Source organism: Pteropus medius, unplaced genomic scaffold (genome assembly GCF_902729225.1).
Source record: "Pteropus medius unplaced genomic scaffold, Ma_sr-lr_union100, whole genome shotgun sequence".
NCBI lineage: Eukaryota > Metazoa > Chordata > Mammalia > Chiroptera > Pteropodidae > Pteropus > Pteropus medius.
In genome coordinates, this window is record NW_024344378.1 from 58,599,086 (window position 1) to 58,625,507 (window position 26,422).

Consider the following 26,422-nt stretch of genomic DNA (forward strand, 5'->3'; position numbering starts at 1 on the left):
GGAAGGACTCCCAGGACAGTGTAGCCTGTAATCATACCAGGAATGGTATGAACTGGGTTGGGGCTCACTGTGCAAAAGCAGGTTAGTAAGAAGGCCTGAGAGCAGGTGAGAGCATAGTTAGTGCTAGAGCAGAGAGTGTGAGGGGCCAGCCAGAGCCCAGTGGGAGAAGTGGCTTCACTCCATAAGCTCTGTTCAGCTCTGTGATTCTAGAACCTAGGTAAATGACAAATTTTTCAAGGCTATTTATAGGGGTGAGATTTTCTGCTTGGAAACATCTGTCTGCTTTCTCCTGGCTTTTATATCCCCATAGAAAAGTGGTGGTAAAAGGAAGATGCGAAAGAGAAAAAACAGACAAAGAAGAAAGTCCTGTTTTGTTTCCTGCCTACCCACCTCCCACCCAGAGAAAACTACAGCATCAAAGTTGTTCAGGAAAGCTCTGGAATAAGGGAAGCTCCCCAGTTATGGGTTATGTCGCACTCACCTCCCCAGAGCCCTTGAGGCACTGCACAGCCTGCTTGTGGGTGAGGCCACACATACTCACTCCATTCACCTGTAGGAGCCGATCACCTGAGAAAAAGACAAATATCAAGTCCCACAGTTTCTGAGGCTACAGGAAGGACTCTCCTGGAAGGCCCCTGTTCAGCGCCCCTCTGTGCAACCTCAACGAGGGGCAGGAAACAGAGCTATGAGGAGCCCTGCTTGGGCCTGAGGGCCAGCACTGCTCTGAACATCTTCACACACCAGTGACAGAAAAGTCTTCCAATATTGGCTCACAAAGTGATTGAGCCATCCCTGTACCACCTCATCCTTTTTCCTGTTTTGCTGTGAAATTGTTTTTGAAAGTTTTTTCCAGTCACTATGGGGTAATATCTAGCTCTAGGATTTTTTTTTTTTCAAAAAAGGTCAGGGAGATGTGTTTGATGCCAGGGACATTGGAATTCTAGGGGAACTGAAATAAGATCCTAGGTGCCCTTTTTGGTTCAATTATGACTGTTTGGAAGAACAATATAAATCAGCCCTTCCTTTATAGCAGTAGACATTAGGAAGGGCAGAAAGGAGGCTTACCAGTGTCCTCTCCTGCCACTAAAATGAGTATCACCAATGCATGCTCTCGCTGCCACAGGAAGCACTACTTCTCTCATGAAGGCCAAACAGCAACACACCTATTTAAAATCTTATATTTTTAAACCACCTTATGGTTACCAGTACCATTACAAACATCTGATTCTCATATGAATCTATCAAGTGGGTAGGCCAGGCTAATTCATTTCCTTTTCCAGGTAAAGAAGCCATGACCTGGTGTGGCAATCATTTGCACAAGTTGTCACAATGGGAGTGGGGCTGCACTTCCCAAGCCAGGGCTCTTGGCACATCACAGAATCCACAATTACCAGCATGACTTCACCCCTCACCCTGAAGGATCTGTCCTTCCTTGGCAGCTGGTCCTCCAGGAACGATGGATTTTATGTAGATCCCTCCATAGAGCACACTTGTGTTAACGCCACCCTGAAAAACACAGTAAAAAACTCACCACCTGTTTGCCCCCTCCTGGAGGGCCTCTCTAACCTCCAACACTAAAAGAGCCCCTATTTGCCAGCCACTCTATTCCATTACTCTATCTCCATGTGACACCATCTTATATATTCACTTATTTGTTGAACTGTATTATCCATGAGCAGTAAAGTTAGGTACTCATAAGAAGTATAACAATATGAGCCGTGTGAGGGAGCTATGCCATATACAGCCCCAGCAATGGCCCATGGCAGGTGCTCAGAAATTGGAGTCACATCAGTGCACCATACTGTCTTTCCATAAGCAGCAACCACTATAGATAGATACAGCTATGGGCTAGTGCCTGGCACATCCAAAAGCTTGTCCTACATGCTTGTGTTTTGGTTTGCAGACACAAAAATTGAATTAAACTATAGTATTCTGCAACTTAATTTTTCTTAACCTAATAGTTGATCCCAAACATCCCTACAGGCCACTAGATAAAGATCTAAATCTATCTTTTTCTTCTAATTTCTTCATGCATGTATACACACATGTATACAGATTTTTACATCAGTGGTATTATACCATTCTTGTACAGTTTTTTTCCTCCCACCTTCAGGGTCTGCCAGATAGAGATCAGAAACCAAATGCAAAGTGTCCATCCTGAACAGAGGTCTAGCCAACCTGACTTTGTCCTGGCCTTGGAAGTGGGAGCATCAGGCTCCATCATGACTACTCTAAATGACCATGGATTACCCCATTCACCTTTGGCTGTGTCTCTGCTGCCCCACCATGCTGCCCTTTCCTTGTTGTCCAGGTAACCTCAGAGTCAGGACCCATCACCCAATTCCAGCCATACTTCTCACCCCAAATTTTTCCTGTGTCTTTCAGTTTGTTTTTGAACTCTTATTCCCCACTAAGGCCCCCACCAACTTTCTCAATTTGCCTACTTCCCATGTGCTGCTTGTACCAATGAACACATTATCAAAGATTGCCATGTGAGTGGAATGCCCACCAAGGCTCCAGATGAACATTTTTTCAACTGTTTACTCCAAGCTCACCTAATAACACTTACAGTTATACTGAATCCAAATGTCCCATCTTCTTTAGCCAGTTCCACAAAGTAGATCCCACCGGCATTGGCTTCTGAAGATGATGGAAGACAAGAAGAACCAGCACCCTGCCCCAAACAAACAAAAATAAAGAAAACATAAGGGCACTTGCCCTGCCTAAGCAGATGGTACCCCTTAGCTCTCACCTATTCTCAGAAGCTGGCAGCATTACACACCAAAAGGGGCATGAGCCTCAGAGCTGGGCCAACAGGAAATTAGTTCACAATTTTATCAGCTCCTCCCTATATGACACTAGACCAGTTTCTTGGTCTCTCTCTTCTTGGTTTCCCAATCCACAGAACTGGAATGAGAGATCCTCTTCTAACTGTGACTGTGAATGATGCCCAGCACATAGCAGGGGCTCAATAAATGTAGGTCTCTTTCTGTTTTTACTCAGGATGCAAATGTTACTACAAGAAGTCATCCAGGCACTTCCTAGTAGCTTCACACATGACACCAGACAAGTGATGGCATGCTGTATATCAGACACACAGCAGCTTCATGAGCAAAAGAAAGCCTTGGGAAGACTCTAGAAACAATAGCTGCATTGGGTCTCTACTTTACAGTGGTTGAATGCATGAGGGAAGGACAGAAGGACAGAGATACATGCCAAGCATTTTTGTCAGCACAGTGACAATAGACATATATTTTTTATCCATTCATCTAATCATACTACATTAATTGAGCACCTATTACATGCCAGATACTGCAAGTCACCAAGGAGATGGCAGTGATGAAACAGACCTGCTGTGTAATAATGAACTACTGTCTAGTGGGGGAGAGATTTTTAATGAACTATGCCCATAAGATGGGTCACAGACACTCTCATTCTTTTGTCCTATCTGTCCCCTTTGCTTAGCTGCTTCTTGGCCCATCATGTTGGAAAACACAATTAATAGATAAGAAACTAAACAAGCTAAAGTAAGCTAACAAATAATCGATTCAACAGAAAAGGTTTCAAAAAGATTGGTAATGTAACAGAAGAAAAAATTATCCCAGAGACACTCTACACCCCACGGTCTGGCAAGGTGTTTTGTCTAAATTTTAAAATTCAAAGAGTAAAGCAACCACTGAGGCTGAGGTCCAAAGTGAGAGTGTATAAACTCAACTATGCCACAGAAGATTCTCTGCCTACAAAACTTGCCATGTGACCCAGAAGAGGCTGGACTGTACAGGTTCAACCATGGCATTAGTGCACCATTGCTCTCAACTGCCCACCAAACATCAGCTTGCAAGTTTGCAGCCCCAGAGGCCCCAACCTGAAGTCCTTTTGGCCTTACTACCTGCAAAAAAGGCCTTCCAAAGTGTAGCCCCAGGATGAAGCTTTCCACTCTGGAGTACCCCACCTCAGATTCAAATCCCAGTTCTGCCACTTACTACCTGAGAGACCATGGGCATTTTCCTTTCCTCTCTTTGTCTCAGGTACTGCACTTATAAAAAGATTGATGATAGTAATTATCTCAGGCTTGTCACAAAGCACATGTGAGATAACATATCCAAGTTCCAGGACTCTGGTTAAGCACTCAATAAATGTCCACTGTTAATCTTGTTTTCTCGTTAACCTTCCATCTGTCTCTTCATGAGACACATCACCAGGTGAGCACCAAATCCATTTAGGAAGGAATTAACATTCTTAGACCCTACTGTGAGCCAGATCCTGGGCCCTTTTGTCTCCACAGGTTTGTGGACAGGCATCACTATCTCTATCATAAAAGATAAAAACAAAATTGTGAGAGGTGGGGTAACTTGCCCGTGTGAACCAGTCCAAGCAAGAAAGAAAAGGCACACATACTCAACTTGGGTAATGGAGAAGCGCTCATATGAAGCCTATCTTCAAAGGTATTGGCAACATTTAGAGAAACTAATAAAGAGAGTTAAGCACCTTGGGCTGGAACAGTGGATACTGTTCTTTCTCTGAGCCTGATGAGCAATGGAGGGAATAGCTGATGGAACTTAGAGAGCAGTTCTATGGCAAAGAGGAGCATGCTCTTCAGTAACGGGCCATAGCCAACCTGAGCACAGGAAGAGTTATTAGCCTGCCCTCACTCAACCCCCAACAGCTGGCTTCTACTAAACATGAAATAATTACATATAATATTTTTTTACTTAAGGAACACTGTGCCAAGAATGGAGCACAGACATGTCATACATACACACACACACACACACACACACACACAAATTATATATAATTTGTATAACTTTTATATATATTTAAATTTAAAAAATTTATATATATCCCCCTCCCCCATTCTTGGCACAGAGTTTTTTAAACCCTTATAATTTTCTAAGTGATGTGAGAGTAGGAGCATCTGTTGTTCTAATATTTGGTTTTTGACCCTGATTCCTGATACACAGTTCTTAAATCTCTTGGATTTTCTTGGGTGATAGACATGTCTTTTGTTCTAAAGAAATAACTCTCAGTGGGCTCCTAGATAGCTTTGGGATGGTAGCTGATCACCAGAAAGACCAAGCCATGATTATAAGCTTAGAATTTTCCACCCTACCCCAGTCCCTATCCTCTGGGGAGGGGAGAGGAGCTGGAGATTGAGTTAATAATGATCTATCATGCCAATGTAATAATACCTCCATAAAAATTCTAAAAATATGAGGTTCAGAGAACTTTTGGATTGATGAGCACATCTATGTGCCAAGAGGATGGCACACACAACTCCATAGGGACAGAAGATTTTGCTCACATGACCCTTCCAGACGTCACCCTATGTATCTCTTCATCTGGCTATTCACTTGTACCCTTTAAAACATCTCGTAATAAATTGGCAATAGCAAGTAAACTATTTTCCTGGGTTCTGTGAGCTGCTCCAGGAAATTATCAAACCTAAGGAGGACGTTGTAGGAACCTCAATTTATAGCCAAGTCATTCAGAAGTGTGGGCAACTACTTTTGATTGGTGTCTGAAGTGGGGCAGTCTTGTGGGACTGAGTCCTTAACCCATGGGATCTGGCACTAACTCCAGTCAGTAAGTATCAGAACTGCTTGTTATGGAAATCCCACACATCTGATGTCAAAACTGTTGTGAGTGGCGTAAGAGTGTGAGAGTAAAGGAAAGCAAGGAGTTTTTCAGGCACAGGTCTTCTCCTGGGAGGAGCCAACCAGAAGACAGAGAGTGACATAGTCCATGAATATCAGCTTTACGGAACCCAGAGCAGAAAGAAGAAAGGTCTGGAGTTGAGGAAGAACACCCCACCCAGTGTGCAAGGAGACAGAGCTGGAGGGTGGCAGCTCTGGGGCTGAAGCAAATAGTTCTCTGTACACCAAAACCAGCCTTGTCTTCATCCTCCCATGTGGTTGTCAAGAAAAAGGCCACTGAGTTACAGCTTGAGGACCAACTAGAGGCCAAGAATATGAGATATCAGATTGTCCATGTACTGCTCTTCGCAGCAACCAATGTTATTACTAGTAACAATTGTAATTAGTGACTAAGGACACAGGAAGCTCAAACACTGAGCTCTGTGGTCCAGGCACTATGCTAGGAGCTTTGGCTTTTCCCCTTATATTCTTCTCAACAACAGTGTAGGCATTTATTTCCATTTTGCAAATCAGAAAGCTAAGGCCAGAGGAGTTAATTAATCTCTATCTACCTGACATAGCAAATAAAAAGAAAAGAGAGACTGGAGCTAGAGCTTTTGGGCTCCACAGCCTGTTCTCTTTCCTCCAAAAATCTAGAAAGCAAACTGTGGGGACAATTACCTTTAATGGGAGAATGGACAGCTGAGGCCTCTGCCTGGACAGTAAGCTCTGAGTCCAAGTCATCTCTAGTTCTTCAATATTTCTCTCCTGGTCTTGTGTGTATGATAAAAAACTTCCCTGGTGCCTATTGCTCAGGTTGTCTGTAGAGAAGACCCCAGAACTGGCCATGTTATTCTTCCCCTCTCTTGAGGTATTTCCACAAATACCTATAAAATCAAGCCAAGAATAAGTCAACTGTTTGGAAAGCTGGCATCTCAGTGGCATCTCTTTGTGGCATGCAGCATTTTCCTCCAATGACAGAAAGACCTTTTATAACTACTGGGAACAATATGAATTTAACATCTCACGGAGGACGATGAATTTATAATAAAGGAAGGGAAGATCCTGGATGTGATAAACAGAGCTTTGTGACACAACTATGAAACACAGTAGTAACAGAGAGTTAATAATGCCAGCTCCCTTTTTTTAAGTTTTTGCCATGCAATGGGCATCACACACACACACACACACACACACACACACACACATAACACACACACAAACGCCTTTCCATCTTTTCGGCCTGTGTACTAGAAAGGTTTTATTCCAGTTCAAATATGAGAAAACAGCATCAAAAGGATTTATTAACTGTCCCAAGATCCCCCAAGCAACATGGTGGTGCTCTTAAAGGCAGCCTCTTCCAGAGACCCTGCCGAGCACTCCTATAATCACCATGCAATCCAAAGTACAACATGTCAGGTCCTTTGGGGGAACTTGATAATAACCAGATGATGGACTCCCTGTGGGTGAAGGTTGGACCACTGATTCCTAAAAACCCCATGTCTGACCCTCTACCTGGCACAGAACAGAAAAAAGATCATGAGGTTGAGAATCAAAAGGTAAAACCTCGGGCAAGGTACTTAATTCTGGACCTCAATTTCCTTATACCCTAAAACAGATAATGTCAGCTAACTTGTAAGGTTGGTGAGGCTTAGAGGTTATATATAGAGATTTCATATATGGAGAGAAATAAGGAAAAATTATAGATTAGTACATGGTAGAACCTCAATAAATGTATTGACTATTAATATGTTAATATTAGCTGCTCCACAAATGTATGTGGGAAGAAGGCATACTAATTAAATTTTCTTTAGATCTGAATATAAAAACATACTATTTTCAATACAGACTCATTAGCACGCAGGGAAGTACCCAAACCCGCATGTTGAGTGAACTTAGTTTACTGAATTAGATTTGAAGCTATTCAAACCTAAATGTATTCAGTAGAGAATGGTAGGGCCACCAATCTGTAATGGCTTATTCCTGGCCATTTCATTCACAGATTCTGCTGCCACAGTCCTTCTGCCAATGTTTTAAGCATCTGTTCCTTTTTTTCCACACCTTCCATGAGAAACTGATTGAATTAAAAAGTCAAGCTGTGCAACTTGTGTCCTTGGAAATACAAGCTAGGAGACCTTCTGTGGGTAATTAAAACTCAATCTATTGTACACAGTGATGGCTGCTCATGATAGGAATGTTATATCTTGTCCCTGACCTCCAATCTATACCACCTGCCCCAACAGCAGCCTAAACAGGTAGAAATTCATGGCAGTCGAGCCTCTGTTCATGATGACCCATTCAGCCTTGCTGTGGAAAGGTCTTCCTCCAGCAGTGGTGGCAGCTGTGTAAAGAACCCCAGTTGTGAAGAGGTGACATTACCAACCAGTGACTGGGAACCTGTGGTGAGAGGACATGCAATCCACAGGTATTGTGGTTATAGGCATTGTCTAAAATTCTAATGTGAGACTGTAGTTTGAGTCTTCCAGACTTTAGGCAGCAATTTTTGACACCCACCCATCACAGCAATCCATCCTTGAACAATACAATTGATCCCAGTTCAGCTGCATTATGTTTCCTGCCAAAAAAAGGATGATGTGATTACTCCTTTCAGTTTGACCCCTATGCAAAGTGTGGAGAGAAGAACTAAAACATTGTAGGAAGAACTGTGACAATGCTGGAAAATTTAATAGACACAGTGAGCTGGGGCTGGTGTTGTGGAAGTGCTGAGGCAAGCCCCTCGGTCAGCTCCAACCACAAGATGAATGGCGCATGGCTGAGATCTCAGCTTTGCTACTTCCCATCCCTCATGGCTTCTGGACCAGGAGCAGCTGCAAGACCTGGAAGAGCTATCTGGCGATGGTGTGTAGATGTGCAAAAGTGAAAGAGTGTGCATGGTTTTTGGAGGGTGATGCAAATGGGGTACCTACATTAAGGACTTGGAAAATGCTAACTGGTGTGATGTGAATCATTGCTGTACATAAGGGGAAATTGTACAATGATCCTGGAGTTTGAGGAAGAAACTCATGAACCTGGATTTTCAGGCAGCCTGCTGTTAAATCACAGGATCATGCATTCAAAAAGCAGCAGTGGTCCCAGGTAACTTGGAGGGAAGGGAATATTCAACCACCCCCTATTGCCACCATCATTTCCCAAACCCATCCCAAATAATATTATTCTTTGACATAGGCAATTGTTGCTCTCTCATACTTACTTAAAGGATAAATAAAACCATTTAAAAAAAAAACATGCCTAGTCTTAACCAACTAAGACAGCATGCTTGCTATGCGAATTCGGCTTTAAGAACAGTTCCCAGTTTCCTTCTCACCTGACTGCCACACCTAAGCCCCAACTATGTAGGATTCTGGAGCAGGCATTTTCAATAAGGACTTTGGTGACAAAAAGAATGTCTTCTCTGTCGTGCAAGAAGAGTGAGTGGAGAAACACACAATGGCTGTATCAGCCATGTCTAATAAAGAACTAGGGCAGGCAGCTCTAGCTCAGCAAGACAAAGTAGAACCCATTCTGCCCCAGCAATTGCAGAGCTTATTGATTTTGCCACTTCATCACTTCTTTGCAGGCCACTACCAGTAGGAAAGCAATGCAAAAGACTTTCATGCACTCAAATATCCACTCGTGGTAAAAAATGTATCCCTAAAAATAAATTCTCTCCAGCTTCTGAAAGCATGTGAAGACATACCTTTTGACTGAGAAATGATTAATTCTATGTTGTCAGGAGAATTCTGAATCATTCTAACAGCCATGTCAAACGTGAAGCCCTCCAGACTGATGTGATTCAAGGCTAGTATCTGTCCCCCTGGAAAAATAAAGCATCTCAATAATACCATCAAGGAAATAAAAAAGAGCAGTTCTTTAAAGTTGCATCTCTGGCAGTTTAAAAAGATATACCTGGTTTGATCTTTTTAGCCTTTTCAGCTGGTCCTCCAGGTATAATAGAGGATATAAAGATGCCAGGATCAACTTTTCCCACATCTTCTCCCTCATTAATGACAAAACCTGTAATCCAATGATATTTTGAAAAATGATACTTGATGATTTTGCAGGTCAGAAAGGTTAGGTTATTTGCTTGAGATCACACAACTACCAAGTGGCATCATTGATATTTGTACATAGGTCTTCTGACCCTCATACAGCTCTTTCTACTATGCCAAGACAGATGGAGAAAAGTGGATTGCACTGTTAGCAAGCCCAGCTAAAGGTAGGAACACAGCCCATCGATGTGCACTGGATTTGCTCCAGTAGGTAATCAGAGATAGGAAAGAGATAATTTTCATCATGTACTTTGTCTCCTCAGTGTCTTGTTTCTTATGTGGTTTTAAGGGTCTTCAAATGTTGTAAAGAGTAAGAAGTAAACAAGATTGACTATTCTTCCTCATTTCTAAGAATCTAAATACACTAGAAAAAGGTTGTTACATGATATTAGAGGGGAAAGTCCTTTTCTACCTTATACTCAGATTCTTACAATATGCACTCCAAAACCTAATCAGGCCTAAAAGGAAAACTTTGACCCCAAAGTCCCACTGCTCTTTAGGAATACTTAAAAAAAGGAAAAGGCAGAAGTGATCACTGAAAAGGCAGATTGGAAGAGGAGAGGCAGAGAAGAGGGCACAGAAAAGTCAAAAAGGAAGCTGGCACACACTTCCCCTTGGCCTAGAGGGAAAGACTGGGTCTCACCTGCCAGGAACTCTCTTACCAAAACCACGATGTGGATCACGGTTCAGTGTCACATGCACTATTTCTCGATCCAGTTCAGCTGTGAAACTCTTTCTCTTCTTTTGTGACCCTAGAAATCAAAACAGAGCCTCACACTATGTTTTTAACCCAAATTATCTGAGACCTAACACAACAGAGGTGAACGGTACATCATACATGTGCTCAGGCCTGTATTTGCATACGTGTGCACGTATATACACACACACACAATACTGGGAATGCATCACTGAACACATACTTCTCATGAGCTCACTGGGTCACTGTTGGCTCAGCAGGAGCACAGGTAAGGGTAGGGCGAGACACAATGCTGGTTTCTGTACAACTCACTACACCTTTTTTTTTTTTTTTTTTTGGTCTACATTGGTTTTAGGACAAAACAGAATTTAAACAGGGATGTACTTACTGGCAATGAAAACAAAAACTAAAATTAGAGCACAGAGATGAAACAGCAAAGCCTTCCCCTTCTCAGCCTCTAATAATCAGGAGGTGATATAGTCCCCCAGCCTAATATAGGTGCCATATAGGGCTTTTCCTAGTTTGAATTCTAGAGGACACCCAAAGCAGAGCCTTAAGATTGTTTCAAGCAAACTGATATTCTAGGGTAGGTGCTCTAATGCTGACCACAGAGCACGTGGAAAAATTACTAACTGGTGACCCACAGCTCTCCCTCCACCAGGGATCATGGCAAAACCTGGCAAACAGTTCATGGTAAAGAGCCTCTGGTGGGTCTTTACTCCAGATCCAATCTCCAGGCTTAATGCTCAGCAAGTTTTAGTATATTCTCTAGTTCTTAAATTTCTTTGTCTTTACATTCCATTAGGAACTTGCCTAGAGGATTATAACAGAGGAGAATGATGCCTACTCTGTATATGTTTTCTGGTGATTACTGGGAGATTATATTCTGGGCATGCAAGAAGAGTTATAACCAAAATGGATAATGCATTTTTCTAATCACACCACTGTACAGCAACTAGTCCTTGTGCTGGACCAGATCACTGGGAATCTTCACCAACACTAGCACATTTCAGGTTCACACACCCAGCCCTAGCCAAAGGTAGACTGCAAGTGCTCTTCGCAACCAAAAGCAGTTTTGAAAATAATTTTTAAAAGCAAAAAAGATTATAAACATTACTGAGAAAGCAAATTGAAGTGGTGGCAAAGATTTAAAGTGAGTATTACATGTAAGTTTTCCTTTATCCCAAACCTGGTCTACGGCTTAGTGCACCACCTGGCCCATACCTGCGCACATACTCTGAATAGACTGCCCAGAGAAAGGGCCACAAGTCATTGGCTTCTGGATCAAACAGATGTTCTCCAGCTGCTCCTGGCCAGTGCTGGGGCTGTGGGAAAAGGCAACAAGATGAGATAGGATGCTTCTAAGATGCAACTTCCTGGAATCTCTGAGTATGGATGGTGGCCTAGGGAAGATAGCCCTATGCCTGATGAGCCACCAGATCTATACACAGACCTCAACAAGGGCTGATTTGGTTAAAATGAATGCACCAAAAAGAAAGACTTTAGGGTCTTTCTTCCTTCGAGGGGATCGTAAAGTTACCCAGGTCTCCTATGAACCTCCCACCATCTCTCCTTTGGATTGGATTTGCAGCCCTTTAAAACCTCCATTTCTTTAACCATTATATAGGAATAATATTGCTATCCCCCACGCTTACGATGGCACCAAAATGAAGTACTAAGTGTAGAGCACTGACACTTTTAGAAGTTCTGATTTTTAGTTGTTTGCTTTTGTTTTTAGCTGGGCCAGGGATGCTCCAGCACCCCCATCTATGATGTCTTCTGAGAGCTTCACACGGTAGCTTATCTGCTTGATTCTTGCAGGCATTTGGGTTGGCTATCCCCTGATCATACCAACCTGAGAATAAAAAACCTTTCATGAAGGCATTCAAATGGCCTTTGCTGAACCAGCATTCTAATAAACAAAGAATGTTCAAGGCCCTAGAAGAATTATGAATTAAGTGGGAACCCTGTCCCACTCCAAAGGTCAGCTTTGCATGAAATAAGCTATATTCAGGAGTGAGCAAAGTAGAGAGTGAGAAGGAAGAAGAGATGCAAAACCACAGGTGCTCCGTGCCCTGGAATGAACCCAGAACTGAACCTCTAGGAAGACCAACTATCTCAACATATCCTGCTGCCCTTCGTCACCTAAACTGGCCCCAGCCTCAGTGAGCCCACACCGAGGGCAGCTGGACCCAGTCGAGAATGCTGGTGCATGCAGCTTTCTACAAAGCCTCTCGCTATATCCTTGGATTGGTAATGCCAGGTGCTCTCAGCACTGAATCTGCTCCTATTCAGAGTGGTCAGAACTAGAAAGAGAAGAACAGTAGAGATAGTGGAGAGAAGGTGGGTGCAGAAGCAAAGTGCAAGTACAGAGTCATTTTTCAGAGACTAGGAATGAGGACTCATTATGACTTAGGGAGAAATCTCATTACTGTGCTTTTCAGCAAGTTCAGCCCACATTGACTGAGATCCTAAGTGTCAGGCCCTGGGCTAGCAAGGTACCAAGAGTAAAGAGAAATTGACATGGTCCCTGCCTTCTGGGAGCTCCCAGCTGGCATCCTAATTCTAAGGGGCACTGAGTAAACAACTTCTCAGGAAAGGCTCTGTGGATGGAGCCCCCCATCTTTTCCATGTAAATGCCTGCATGCAGATGAGAAGGTGGATGTCTTTCGTGCCATGCAGAGCTGAGCAAAGTGCCCTGAGAGAGGCATTGGCAGAGCACTCCCGGGTTGAAAGGAAGGAGATACCCCAGCAGTACTGGAAAGGCCAAGAAAGGCATTCGGGTGGGCCTTTGGAGAAAAAAAAAGGGCTTTTCTGTCCCAGGTATTTATGGCCCATGTGATCTGGGCCACATATACGAATCTATTGTTTAAAAAGAATAAGGACTAGCATTTACTGCGAGTCAGAAAAGGACAAACACTGTATGATTCCATTCATAGGAGGTGCATAAAAGTAGTCAAATCTATAGAGACAGAAAGTAGAAAGGTTGTTCTCATGGGTTCAGGAGGGAGAAATGGGAAATTAATTAATGGATATAGTTTTAGTTTTGTAAGACGAAAAGAATTCTGGAGATTGGTTGCCCAACAATGTGAATATACTTAATACTACTAAACTGTAAATTTAAAAATAGTTAAAATGGGAAATTTTATGTTACGTGTTTTACCACAATTAAAATAAGCTTTTAAAAATGCAAACCTGAAAAAGAAAAAAAAAGCCATTTTGCTAAAAGCCTCCACACATGGCCTCAGAGCTGAGGAAAAAGCAGGTACGTTGCTGTTGTCTAGAAGTTCACTGTTTAACAAATCAGGTAGATAAATGGATGTTAGGGTGGAGGGCACATGAGGAGGCTGCTCTAAATGGAGCCAGAGACACAAGGAGCCACCCCTTTCCTGGGGCAGTTGAGAAAGGCTTCATAGGAAATGTGGCTGGCTTCTCAGTAGAGAAAGGCAGGACAGGGGTTGTATATCAGGGTTGGCATCCTATGGCATCCTTATTCTAAGGGATGCTGAGTAAACAACTGCTCAGGAAAGGCTCTATGGATGGAGCCCTATCTTTTCCATGTAAATGCCTACATGCAGTACCACCCTTCCCGTTTCTGGCTACGGACCATCCAGTTACGTGTCCTGGGCTCTAGACCAATAGCATGACCTGCTCCTGCCCACACAGGCCCTATGCTTTCACCTTTGTGAGCACAATGAGGCAGGGATGTGTCTGTCCTGCTCACTGATGACTCCTCAGCACCTAGCCCAGGAAGTACATAGCAGGTGCTCAACTAACTTTTCTAGCAGAACTAACTCTTCCCTTGCTCAAGGCATTCCCACATATCTCTCCTCTCTCTTACCATGTCCACGTCTTACTGGTATAACAACCTCCATGCACCCCTCCCCAATCCCTTTACTTGAAAATTACCTCACCCTCAGAGGAGCCATAATATTGCTGTATCTGTGTCTGTCTTAAACATTAAACTCCATTCTTTCCTCCTTAAGAGGGTTTGTGTTCCTATACTCTCCCCTAAAGACAAGGGAAAGGTCACCAATATTGGGACATTCACTCCAGACTCAGCCCATATTCAGTATTTTCTAACACCATTTAATTCCCACAGTCACCTAGTTGGGTGGGATTGCTGTTATCATCACTGGATAAATGAGGAAACTGAAACACAGGCGCTCGAGATCACAGAGCAGTAGCCAGCTGAGCAGGTATTGGTAATGGACTTTAAGACACTGGGCTCATTCCAGAACCCTATCTGAAGGGGATCCACAGCAGGGGCATCTTTATAGCAGCCACAGCAAAAATGCTAAATGTCTCATCCATGGCAGAAATCAATGGAGCTGAATGGATGTCAATCCTTGGCCCATCCCAGACTTCAACCACAGCAATGGTAGGCAGTTTCATGTGAGCTCAGGCTCAGCTTGTGCTGACAATGTCCTACCTCATATTCAGTCCTCCTTCTGCCCTAGAGTTTCCTGTGTATCTTGGTGTTCCCCGCCTCTACTGCTCCCACCTTGCCCCAAAATATAGGAGAGTTAATACCTCCCAGACAGCCTTCTACCAGAGGAGGGTGGGAGCAGTGCATACTTATCTACCGTCCTGCCCTTCAGATGGACAATTCTGGAGGCCTGTATATCTATTGGAATTGAGTGTCAGCTGCCCACAACAACTACGTGGATGACACTGCCCCCTTTTCCTGACCTTCTCTCTTTCCTTTTCTCACTCTCCATGTTCTCTCCTGCTTCCTGGCAACATTTCTGCAATCACCACCTGCATCCAAGTAACTAACTGTCTGAGGCCATGTTTCTGGGGGCCTTCCAGGTGACCAAAGACCCTAGAACTCCCTTTTCATGTAAGAGTTACTAGTAACCTCTGAAGTGAGGTAGTAAGGATTATGAAAAATTGGCATTTATAAACTAAAATTAGAGTGGTACCAGATTTTACTGAGGATGATAATTCAGCTTTCTATTGAGAAGGGCAGTTTCCATGCAATGACTCAAAGCCTCTACTGTGCATGCCCACTGGCAGGTCATTGAGAGCCCCACTGTCCTCGAGAAGGATATTTTGCAGTCAACATATTCTCAAGGTGGCCTTGAGCCAGTCACAGCTTCTTTAGGCTTTTAAACTAGAAAGTCCTATTAAGTACTATTACTTTGAGTGACAGATTAAAGAAGACCATAAATTCTTTGACACTCCTACATGATGAGGTAGAGTCTGTTTCTGCTACTTTGAATCTACACTGACGTGTGACTACTTGACCAATAGAGTATGGCAGAAGTGATGCTGTGCCAGCTCCAGGCCCAGCCTTTAAGAAGACTAGCAACCACACCTTGGGCCCTTGGAGCCCTCAGCTGCAATGTAGAAGCCTGACTACCTTGCTGGAGGCAACACATGAAGAGGGCCTGAGACAACACAGAGAGTAAGAGGGAGCCAGCTGAGCTTACCATCTCAGCCATCCCCCAACCAGGGGTGGGGTGTGTGAGTACAGCTGTCTTGGAGCCTCCAGACAAGTCCTGCTGAGTACCACCAAGTGACCCCAGTCAACACCACATAAAGCAGAAGAATCAGCCAACCAAACCCTGCTTAAATTTCTAACACAGAAAATTGTGAAATAGAATAACAAAATGGTGGTTGTTTTCAATCACTGTGCTTTGGAGTGGTTTGTTATACAGCAATAGATACACCAACCGTTTTGCTTCATTATTGATTTAGTTTGCAGTACATGGTGATACATATTTGCATCAACAGAATTTGAGGTAATAATTTCTAAGAATTGCTTTAAGATATATATAGATATAGACATATAGATAGATATAGTTATAGGTGATATAGATATATACATCGAAGTTCAGATGAATCATCTATATCCTCTTGCTGAAGCAGATGTATTACTCATCCAAAAAAAAAAGCTCCTTCAGTAACCTTCATTGGTCATGTGTTGCCTGTGAATCTGTGCTATTTATATAACTTGCTCTGTAAGTGTAATCCAACTTCTAGGCTATTTTTAAATGCATAGATCCTTGTGTTATAATACCAAGTTGTGTCTATAAGCTTGTTATATCAAATTGCAAATTAAATTACAATCGACCCATTAATAGAGAAAGTAGCATAGTGTAGAGGTTAGGAGTAATGGCCTCCAGTGCCAGCTGTGTGTGTTCAAATCCCTATAGAATTGAAAGAACAGAAACTACTTCAAAGGGTTTGAAGGTTAGTTGATGTATACAAGTGCTTAGAACAGGCTCATGATAAGACCAAATAGGCTTATTGCAACTTGTGTATTTTGTCCTCTTCAATTTCATATGGTCACCTAGTTCTTTCTCTACCAAAAGATAGAGCAACGTAGTAGAGAGATGGGATGTCTGCCCTATAGTGTTCAGCATGGACTTCTCCCATAGCTGGTCTTCAGGAAATTTCTGTGGAATTAGTTGATAGTTATCCAACAAATGTATACTTTCCTTACACATCTGACATTCTTTAAACAATTTCTTTAGAAACAGTACATAGTGTCTTGGACTCAGAGGACAGATGTGTCAAGTCTACCTGCCACTGACTGCTAGTGCGCCAGTCTCCCTGCTGGTATCCATGGTGAAATTGTCCAATGATGTGCACAGCAGGCCTCCTACAGTGTCCTTCTGCCTGGGTGTGAACAGAACATTTTCTGAGCACGACAATCTCTGAATCCAGGTGAGAGGCTTGGACTGGGCCAGGTATGAACGACTCATATTGACCATTTGCACACACTTATTATAGTCTGAAATTTGAGAGAAAAAGATAAACATAAATACATACAAGAACGATTCTGGCTCCATCACTCTTGTAGCCACAACACATCCCAGGCCCCAGATTCTGTTCTGTTTTCTTTTTCTGCTCTTTTTTTCTCATGTGAACTTGTGGAGTTCTTGTGATTAGCCTTGAGAATGACAAGTCTTCCTAATTAGCACTTGCTAATAAAAGAAATCTCAGAGACATAAAAAAAGAGAGAGAGAGACAAGATGCTTGCCCTCCCCCTGTACCTGACAGGACTCTGAGCCAAGGTTCTGATGGGTGCTAACCTGATAACATTCACAGAAATGTGACCACAACAGCAGAGCCCTGTATAAAATTAACTGCTGCCAACCATTCTGCTCACTGCCTTTACAAAACTGTCCTAGCAAACATTGTTGTAACGAATGGATCTCCAAATTGCCTAAGCTCCCAAATTAGGCTCTGCCCTGTGGAATACAGTCTTTGATCTCTCCATCATTTAGTTCTCTGGTAATAATATTTCCATTAAGATTGGATTTTATGAAATATAAACACATATCAGCTGTGTTGAGCCTCCCAACTTTGACACTTCTCTTCCTCCCTTCAGGCAGAAAGATGTAATAAATGACTCTAATGAAGTACCTAACTTGAGACCATGGATGTGAATGACTCTCACCACTTTATTATTTGTTATTTTTAAGAAATTGGGATTTGATAGATAGATCCTGTAATTTAACTAGGCTTTATACAAAGCCCAGTTTGTATTCTGAAAATGGAAAATGATGACTATATCTGGCTATCTGCTTCCTGCTAAAACTGAGGAGGAAAGAGCGCTTGGGTACATGGTGCTTGTGTGGCTCCAGTGGGTGTGTATGTGGGGGGAGGGATGTATGCGTGTGTAAAGTCTAGTGAAGTGCCTCTGTTGTGAGGGTGTCCATGGGCATTTGTTTCCTCAAGCAGACCCCCCTTTCCCTACAATGGAGTCTGGTTCATTGCCAGGGCTCAACCCACTGAAACAGATAGCCTTTAAAAAATGCCACTTGAGAACTTTCTATATCTATAAGGTATTTGATATCATTACTCACATACAGTGGACAAGAAAGAACAGAGAAATATAAGCAATTTAAATATGAGCTGCAGCTTTTGCACAAATTGCATAGTATCTTACTCCACAGCTTGGACCTATTCAGACACATAGCAATAACAATGGTAAGACCAACACCAACAACTCATATTTGCTGAATGCTTATTATGTGCCAGGCACAATGGTAAGCACATTATCTGCACTGTATCATTTATTCCTTACAATAACCCTGTGGAGTGGATATTATTATATTCATTTTATAGATGAGGAAACAGAGGCTGGGAGAGAGTTAATAATTTGCTGAAGTTCTCAGGGGTGGTAAGTGGTGGAGCAGGACTCACACTCAAGTCAACTGACCCCATAGGCCACACCAAAAAATGGATATGCCAAGGACAAAGAGACAAAATCAGAAGCACAGGAGATTCATCTGAGGCATGCCTAGCCTTCTGACTTCAAGGCCCAAAGGAACAGTGAGCTTAGGCTTAATCATGGTGATTATTAATACACATAGTGGCACATTCTAGAGAGAGATGGTGATGGCAAGGTCTCAGGTCAGAGAGGATTAGGGGTTTGAAGGATGACTTTGCATGGAGGTTGAGGGTAAAGGAAGAAAGGACTATCACCTAGGGCAAGGGGACTCATGGAAGGTAGCAGAGGAGTGAAAGCACCAGTGGGCTCCAGGCAAGGCTGTCCCCAGCAAGAAGCCAGAGAGCATCAGGGCACTGAGGAAGAAGCCCCGTTAACAACACAGGGGCCACATGATAAGGTCAGGGAATAAGATCACAGATGTCACACACTTAGCATCAGGCACTCAGCACAAAGCGGGGGCCGGTGGGGCTGATAGATGGTGTGTTATGATTATTAGGCCTCAGCTTAGTGGGGTTTGACTGGCTAGACAAGCAGTGAAAGAAGAGTTGATTGGTAGGTAGGAGAGCCAAGAGTTGATAACCTTTCAAGAATGGAAGAAAGCATTGCAAAGAATGTCCCAAAGCCGCTGACTGATGTGCCAGGAAGAATGGATGGTTTCTGTCCACTGGCCATAGGTGACTTACAGCATAACTGTGGCACCAGGGAAGTAGCTGATGAATGTCTGAATTGGTCTGTATGGCACTTGTTGTAGTCTAGGTTAGTTACAGTGTTTCAAGGGCACAGGAGCCACCCAGAACCAAGGCCCATGAGGGAAAGGGAAACGGAACCAGGGCAAGATCCTAGGCAGCCCACTGCAGAGATGCGGAATCTCACAGCCACATGCTCATGCAAGGGCAAGAGCAGCCCTAAAGCCCTACCGCCCACCTGAAGGAGCTGAAAAAAGTCCTCTGGGCCCTGCTCTTCAGTGCTGACAGATCTTGCCTAATTTAGTCCTGAAATTACGCACTTATGAAAACATGATTTTTCTCTCTCCCCAGGGAACTAAATATAACTATAAAGTTATATGTACATTGAGACAATTCACAAAAGAATAACTAATACACATTTGGAAAATGTTTAACTTCTCAATAATCAAAGAAACGCCAAATGAAAAGTCAGTGAAAAATCATTTTTACCTATCAAATGGACAAAGATAAACATGATAATATCTATTTAGGCAAAGATGCAGTGAAATAAGCAGGATGATACTGGGCATGGGACTAGCACTGAAGAAAATAGCAAGGATCTTAAAAATGCCCCAGCCTTTGTACTCAAAAATTATACTTCCAAGATCTAGCTTTAAGGTATTACGGAGTACAGAAAAAATTCTCTTTCAATCATGTTTATTGCAATATTACTTAGAATACTGAAGAATGAAAAGCAAGTTCAAATCAAAACAGAGGAATGACACTAATCATCCATTCGTTCAAAAAAAAAAAACCTGCTTTGACTACTTCCCTCTTGATATACCTCTGCTCTATGCTGGAAGTATGAAAGTAGTGGGACACTGTCTCTTTCCTGCAGACTGAAAGCAGACAGATGCACAAATAAAAGGGGCACAGTATTACAGGTGAAAAGATGGAGTCTGCACAAAAAAAAAAAAATGGGAGTGTACACCTGGGAAGGGAATAAGGGTGAACTTTAAAGGAGGCTGTCCTTGAACTCATTCTTGAAGAATTGGGCTTATCTTGGTGTTCTGAGTCTGGAAGAGGACAGGAACAGTTTTGCAGATTGAGCACAATGGCCATGCTGAGCACAAAGGCCCCAGACCTGGGACATCTTTGTGTGTTCAGCAGTCTGCAAGCCAGCCTGCAGTGTAACTGGAGAGCAAGAGTGGAGGAGTCGCAGCAGGAACTAAATCAGAGTTGGAGCCAGATGGGAAGAGTCTGATATGCTATCCTAAAAAGTCTGGGCTTCTCCATATAGACAGCAGAGAGACACTGGAAAATTTTCAGTTTAGAAGAGCATGATTAGATTGGTCCTTTTGTCACTTTGAAAGCAGAGAGTAAGATGAGTTTGGGGAGACACAACTCCCAGCAGCAAACCCATTTGAAAGCACATGGTGACAGGTGGGGTGGGAAGAGAGGGTGAGGGTCCAGACCCTGTCAGTTTCTTGCAAGGTGGGTAGGTGGTCTCAGATGAACAAGGCACAGATTATGGTAGAGGGATATGTGTGGGAAGATGAGGTCAACTGTGGACATATACTGTGTTTGAGGACTATACAGGGCCATCAGATGAAGATGTTAGGTTCTCAGCTGAATGCAATCTTTGAAAATGGTATCTGTAAGGAGAGTTTCTAATATGAAAAAAATTTTTAAAAGACAAAGAAAAATTTTTAATTTTTCTCAGAAGACATACAAATGTCCACCAAGTACATGAAAAGATGTTCGACATCAGTAATCATCAGGGAAATGTTAATCAAAGCTACAATGAAATATTAGCTCACATGTGTTAGGATGGCTATTATCAAAAAGACAAAAGATAACAAGAACATGAGAATGTGAACAAAAGGGAGCCTCTGTGCCCTATTGATGGGACTGTAAATTGGTATAGCAACTATGGAAAAAAGCATGGAATTTACTCAAAAAGTTAAAAAAAGAATTACCATATAATTCAGAAATTCACTTCTGGGTATATACCCGAAGGAAATAAAAACAGGCTATCAAAGAAATAGCTGCACTCCCATGTTCACTGCAGGATTATTCACAATAACCAAGATATGAAAACAACCTAAATATCCATCAACAGATGAATGAAAACAGAAAAGGTGGTTATATACACAATGGAATATTAGCCATAAAAAAAGAAAATCTTGACATTTGAGACAATATAGATGTAACTTGAGGGCATTATGCTAAGTGAAAAAAATCAGGCAGAGAAAGACAAATACTGTATGTTCTCATTTATATGTGGAATTTAAAGAAGCTAAACTCATAGATATATAGTGCAGAATGATGGCTGCCAGGGATGGGGGGTGGATAAAATGGGGAGATGCTGGTCAAGAATACAACAGCTACAAGATGAATAAGTCGAATCAGTTCTGGGGATCTAATGTACAATGTGGTGACTATAATTAACAGTAGCACTTTATATACTTGAAAGTTGTTAAGAGAGTAGCTCTTAGAGGGAGGGGAAAAAATGGCGTAGATGATAGAGATTCCGTTCATTCCTCTGGCAACCAAATCAAGTTGTGATGAAAATGAAGAGCAAGCAGCAAGGAAAAATTACCTGGGATCTAGATGAACAAGCCATACAACTAGGGAGAAATACGAGAAATCATCCTGCAATGGCAGAAGGTGGGATGGGGCGAAGACTTGGCACTGCCTGGTCTCCAGTGGCTCAGTGAGACGGAGGTTGCAGCAGCAGCAGAAGCCCCTTAAAGGGACTGCGTCCACGAACAAATTTTTGCGGCGAGGGACCTGTTTGCCCTGAGTTACAGTGCTGATTTGGCTGCGGGCAGGGGGCACCAGGGACTAACAGGGAGACATTGTATGAGTGAGGGCCAAGGCGAGACTTGCTCTGTATCCTTTGTTCCCTGTTGAGCCCTCCCCATCCCAGTGCGCAGACACAGCGCTGACACAGCTGTGTCATCATCAACTGGATAACAGAGGTCGCTCAGCCCAGAGGATTCCCTGAAACCCTGCCTTCCCCAACTTGCAGCCCCATCCAAGCCATATCCAGGTATATCCTCAGCAAGTCAGGTGCTCCTTGCTGAGCAGCACCTGGACTCACACTGGAAGCAGCTGGCCTCAGATTCTGGTGTGACCATTTGAGGCAACTATAAGCAGAGCATCTGTGGATCGCTTGCTGAATCTTAACAGGTGGCCCTGGAGGAGTGGAAGCTTGGGCTAAATTTGGTCTACAGCTAAACTCCTCTCAGGACTGTGCCACTGAACATCTACTTCACAAATCCACACTAATAAGACCAGGAGACTTAGGAGGTTTGCTTAGTACATAAAAACAGACGCAAAAAGGCAGAGAAATCAGAAGACAAAGTAGAAACCATATGAGAGAACAGAACAGAGATCCAGAAATAATGGAGTCAAGTAATCAATCTAACAGATGCAGAGTTCAAAACACTGGTTACGAAGATGCTCAATGAAATTTTGGGAAGTGTAGAGAACTTCAACAAAGAGAAAAAAAACATAAAAATAAAAATGGAACTTATAAAAGGGAACCAGTCTGAAATGGAGAACACATTATCAGAGATGAGAAGTATATTAAATGGAATAAACAAAGTGAATAAAGAAAAGGATCAAATGCCCTATCTAAAGGATGGGAAAGCCAAGGACATGCAATCAGAATGGCAAGAGATAAAATGCCAAGACTATAAAAATAATTTAAGGAGAATATGGGACACTATTAAGGCTCAAAATATCCATCTGTTTGGCATAATTGAAGAAAATCAAGATGATGAACAGCTGTTTGAAGAAATAATGATGGAAAACTTTCCTAATCTGGTGAAGCAAATGGACATAGAACCCCAGGAAGCTCAGAGAATTCCAAAAATCAGGGATCCAAAGAAGTCCTCACCAAGACACGTCATAATTAAAATGCCGAAGGTTAAATACAAAGAAAGAATATTAAAAAGCAGCAAGAGAAAGATAGTTACCTATAAGGGAACACCCATAAGATTGACAGCTGATTTCTCAAAAGAAACTGTGCAGGACAGAAGGGCTTGGCAAAAACTATTCGACAGGATGAAGACCCAAGATCTACATCCAAGAATACTTTATCCAGCAAAGCTATCATTTAGAGTTGAAGGACATGATAAAGAGCTTCCCGGAAAAAAAATAAGCTAAAGGAATTTATCAGTATTACAGGAAATGTTGGAGGGACTTCTTTAAGAAGAAAAAACATATATCAAAAACAGGAATAAAAATGGTAACAGCTACATTCCTATCAATAAATATCTTAAATGGAAAAGAATTAAGTAATCCAACCAAAAGATAGAGTGACTGAAAGGATAAGAAAACAAGAACTCTACATATGCTGCCTACGAAAGACTCACTTCAGATTAAAAGACACACAGAGACTAAAAAGAAACCGATGGAAAAGATATTGCCTTGATGGACCTAGAAGTTATTTAAGTCAGACAGAGAAAGATAAACACTATATGATTTCACTTAAATGCAGAATCTAAGGAATAAAAGGAACAAACTAATCAAAAACAGGCTCACAAATATAGTGGACAATTTGGTGACGGACAGAGGGGAGGGGAGTTTGGGGGGCTGGGAGAATAAGGTGAAGAGTTAAAGAAGTACAAATTAGTAGCTCATGGATGGTCACAGGGATAGGGAGCATGGCACAGGGAAGGCAGTTAGCATTAATACATTGGCTAGGTGAAGGGTCAGGGGAGGGAGGGAGCAATTGGAGGGATTGTTTTATGAAATATATAGATGTCTAACCAATGTACTGTATACTTGAAACTAATTAAAATAAGTAAATGTTGCAAAAGAGAGAGTAGCTCTTAAATATTATCACCACAAAAAATATTATGTGAGGGAATGGAGGTGTTAACTACCTCGTTGTGGTAATGATTTTGCAATATGTACATGTATCAAGTCATCACAGTGTACACCTTAAACTTAACGTATTTTATGTCAGTAATACTTGAATAAAGCTAGAGGAAAATAAAATAAAATAGTTTCGACCCAGACCAAAAAGAAAGAGAGACAGACAGAGAGACAGAGAGACAGAGAGAGAGAGAAAAAGAGAGACAGAGAGACAGAGAGATGGTCTAAAATAATCCTTTTAATGAAAATATTAGGTTTCTGAAAAACTCCTAAGATATAGAATTTGCAGCTTGAGAAAACAGTATATTGTGAGCAAAATAGGTTTAGAAGGACAAGTGAGCCCATAGAATCTTTATAAATATTTTATGTTCACTGATAGCAGGCAATAAAAGCAATACTGATGATGTTTCACATTGTATCTCAGCAATAGCAGGTAAGATATAATTAATTTGCATTAATTATCTGCAGCTCCCTGGAAACACCCTGGAATGGCCACACCATGATTTCAATTAAATATTTATATATTTTTTGGTTTTGCTGCAAATAATATGCCATCTTTATTTAATGTTTGATTCCATATCTAAAGTCTCAACAATTTTGTTTTCCAGTTGATCCCTTATCCCAGGACCCCAGGACCCAATGACACAGCTCCCATGTGAATTGGCTGGCACTGAACAAAATCTCCACAAGCAGGAGCTGCCATTACTACTCACGCTAAGCAATGAATGCTGGGTGTGAAGCTAGAAACATCACACACTCTAAACACTCTAAACTACTAGCACAGTTCAAACCTATCAGATGGCCAGTGTGCTCAGTTGAGGACACCAAGGCTCAATGAGAGTGTCTATAGTCACACAACTATTAAGTGGATTGTCCTGAGTCTCTTGGACTCCAGAAGTGACATTCCAAGCCAGGATTCTCAAACTTTTATGTACGTCTGAATCACCTGGGTTCTTTTTCAAATGCAGATTCTAATTCTAGATCTGAGGTGGGGGCCTGAGGTTCTGTAATGCTAGCAAGCTCCCAAGTGATGTGCATGCAAAGACCACTCTATCAATATGAAGGGTGAAACCTCTATATTATATCTCTCCCTTTTATAACTGGATAAAATAATAACAATTAGAGATCAACAGCCAATATGGTGTATCCAGCACTCAAATCCATATCTCTTCAGATTGAGGACACAGTGTCTACTCACCAGATGCAACTCGGGGAGCGTTCATCTGAGCATTAAAGCTATGCTGGGCAGAGCAGAGGCCCAGTAAATATTTACAGGTCTTAGCCGAATCTGTGACAAACGTGTGCTTTTTCCCAGTGATGCTGCTTGTGATGGTAAACTTCTTTCGCTAAAGGAAGCAAACATAAACTTTAATATATTGCTCATCTTTACCAATTAAAGCACTACTGTCCAGAGAGTAACAAATATTGGGCTTCAGTTCAATATCAAGTTTCTAGATATTGAAGTATTTGGCACACGTTGTCAGACTATGGCACAATATTTTATCTCACATTGATAGTAAGAGGAAAATCCCTCGTATTTTTTCTTCATTCACAAATCAAATGTTTATCAGGCAATTGCTATCTGCTAAATAGTGTGCTAGGTGAAAATATGAAATGAGTCAGGTACACCTTTGGCCCTCAGCAAAAAAGTGATCATAATCCTCAGCGTGCATTCTAAAGACCATTAAATATAAAAATAGTTTTCATTGTACAAACAAAATCTGAGCTAGCAGGGCCATAGAGAAGATAAAAGCACCATATGTATTCTCATATTTTTTGCTATTATGAGCCAGGCTCTATTCAAAGTGCTTTCTGGGTATTAATTCATTTCCTCCTCAAAGCTACAGAATGAGAGAAGTCTTAATATTATTCTTATGCTGAAAATGAGGGAACAGACCACCAGCTGTCAGAATGCAGCAGAGATTGAGGTCACATCAACAAGAAACACTTCCCACATTTATACCTTCAAGGCCCACATACAAAGTGATATTTGTACATCTTACTAGGATAAACTGGAAAGAATGATCTATACGGGGTTATCTATATGGATATTTGTGGAATAAATTCATAACTTTTTGCAATATCTAATTCTAATAAGAATAGTAAAACACAAATAGGTAACATTAAATATAAATTTACATACAACTTCCAAATTAAATCTGTATTCTAGATATTCTAGACATTTTCTTAAGAAACTTGAGCTTGAGCCTATAAAGATAACTTTATACATATAGGTTTATGCTTGAAAGGACTCCCTGAAACTCCTAATCCTCTTTAATGCTGATCTCTTTTAATTC

General features: G+C 41.9%; 1 protein-coding gene across 1 annotated transcript in view; it reads right to left on the reverse strand.

The window, feature by feature from the left end:
• The window catches only part of FRMPD2 (FERM and PDZ domain containing 2), a 113,376-nt gene that overhangs the window by 16,642 nt on the left and 70,312 nt on the right, over positions 1 to 26,422 (reverse strand). Inside the window, exons 15-24 of the mRNA XM_039872330.1 lie at positions 25,324 to 25,471; positions 16,914 to 17,124; positions 11,607 to 11,707; positions 10,348 to 10,437; positions 9,543 to 9,650; positions 9,334 to 9,450; positions 6,318 to 6,523; positions 2,570 to 2,674; positions 1,413 to 1,506; positions 482 to 567 (exon numbers count right to left, since the gene is read on the reverse strand). Of these exons, the coding sequence (XP_039728264.1) occupies positions 482 to 567; positions 1,413 to 1,506; positions 2,570 to 2,674; positions 6,318 to 6,523; positions 9,334 to 9,450; positions 9,543 to 9,650; positions 10,348 to 10,437; positions 11,607 to 11,707; positions 16,914 to 17,124; positions 25,324 to 25,471 (1,266 nt within the window). The remainder of the gene's footprint in view (positions 1 to 481; positions 568 to 1,412; positions 1,507 to 2,569; positions 2,675 to 6,317; positions 6,524 to 9,333; positions 9,451 to 9,542; positions 9,651 to 10,347; positions 10,438 to 11,606; positions 11,708 to 16,913; positions 17,125 to 25,323; positions 25,472 to 26,422) is intronic.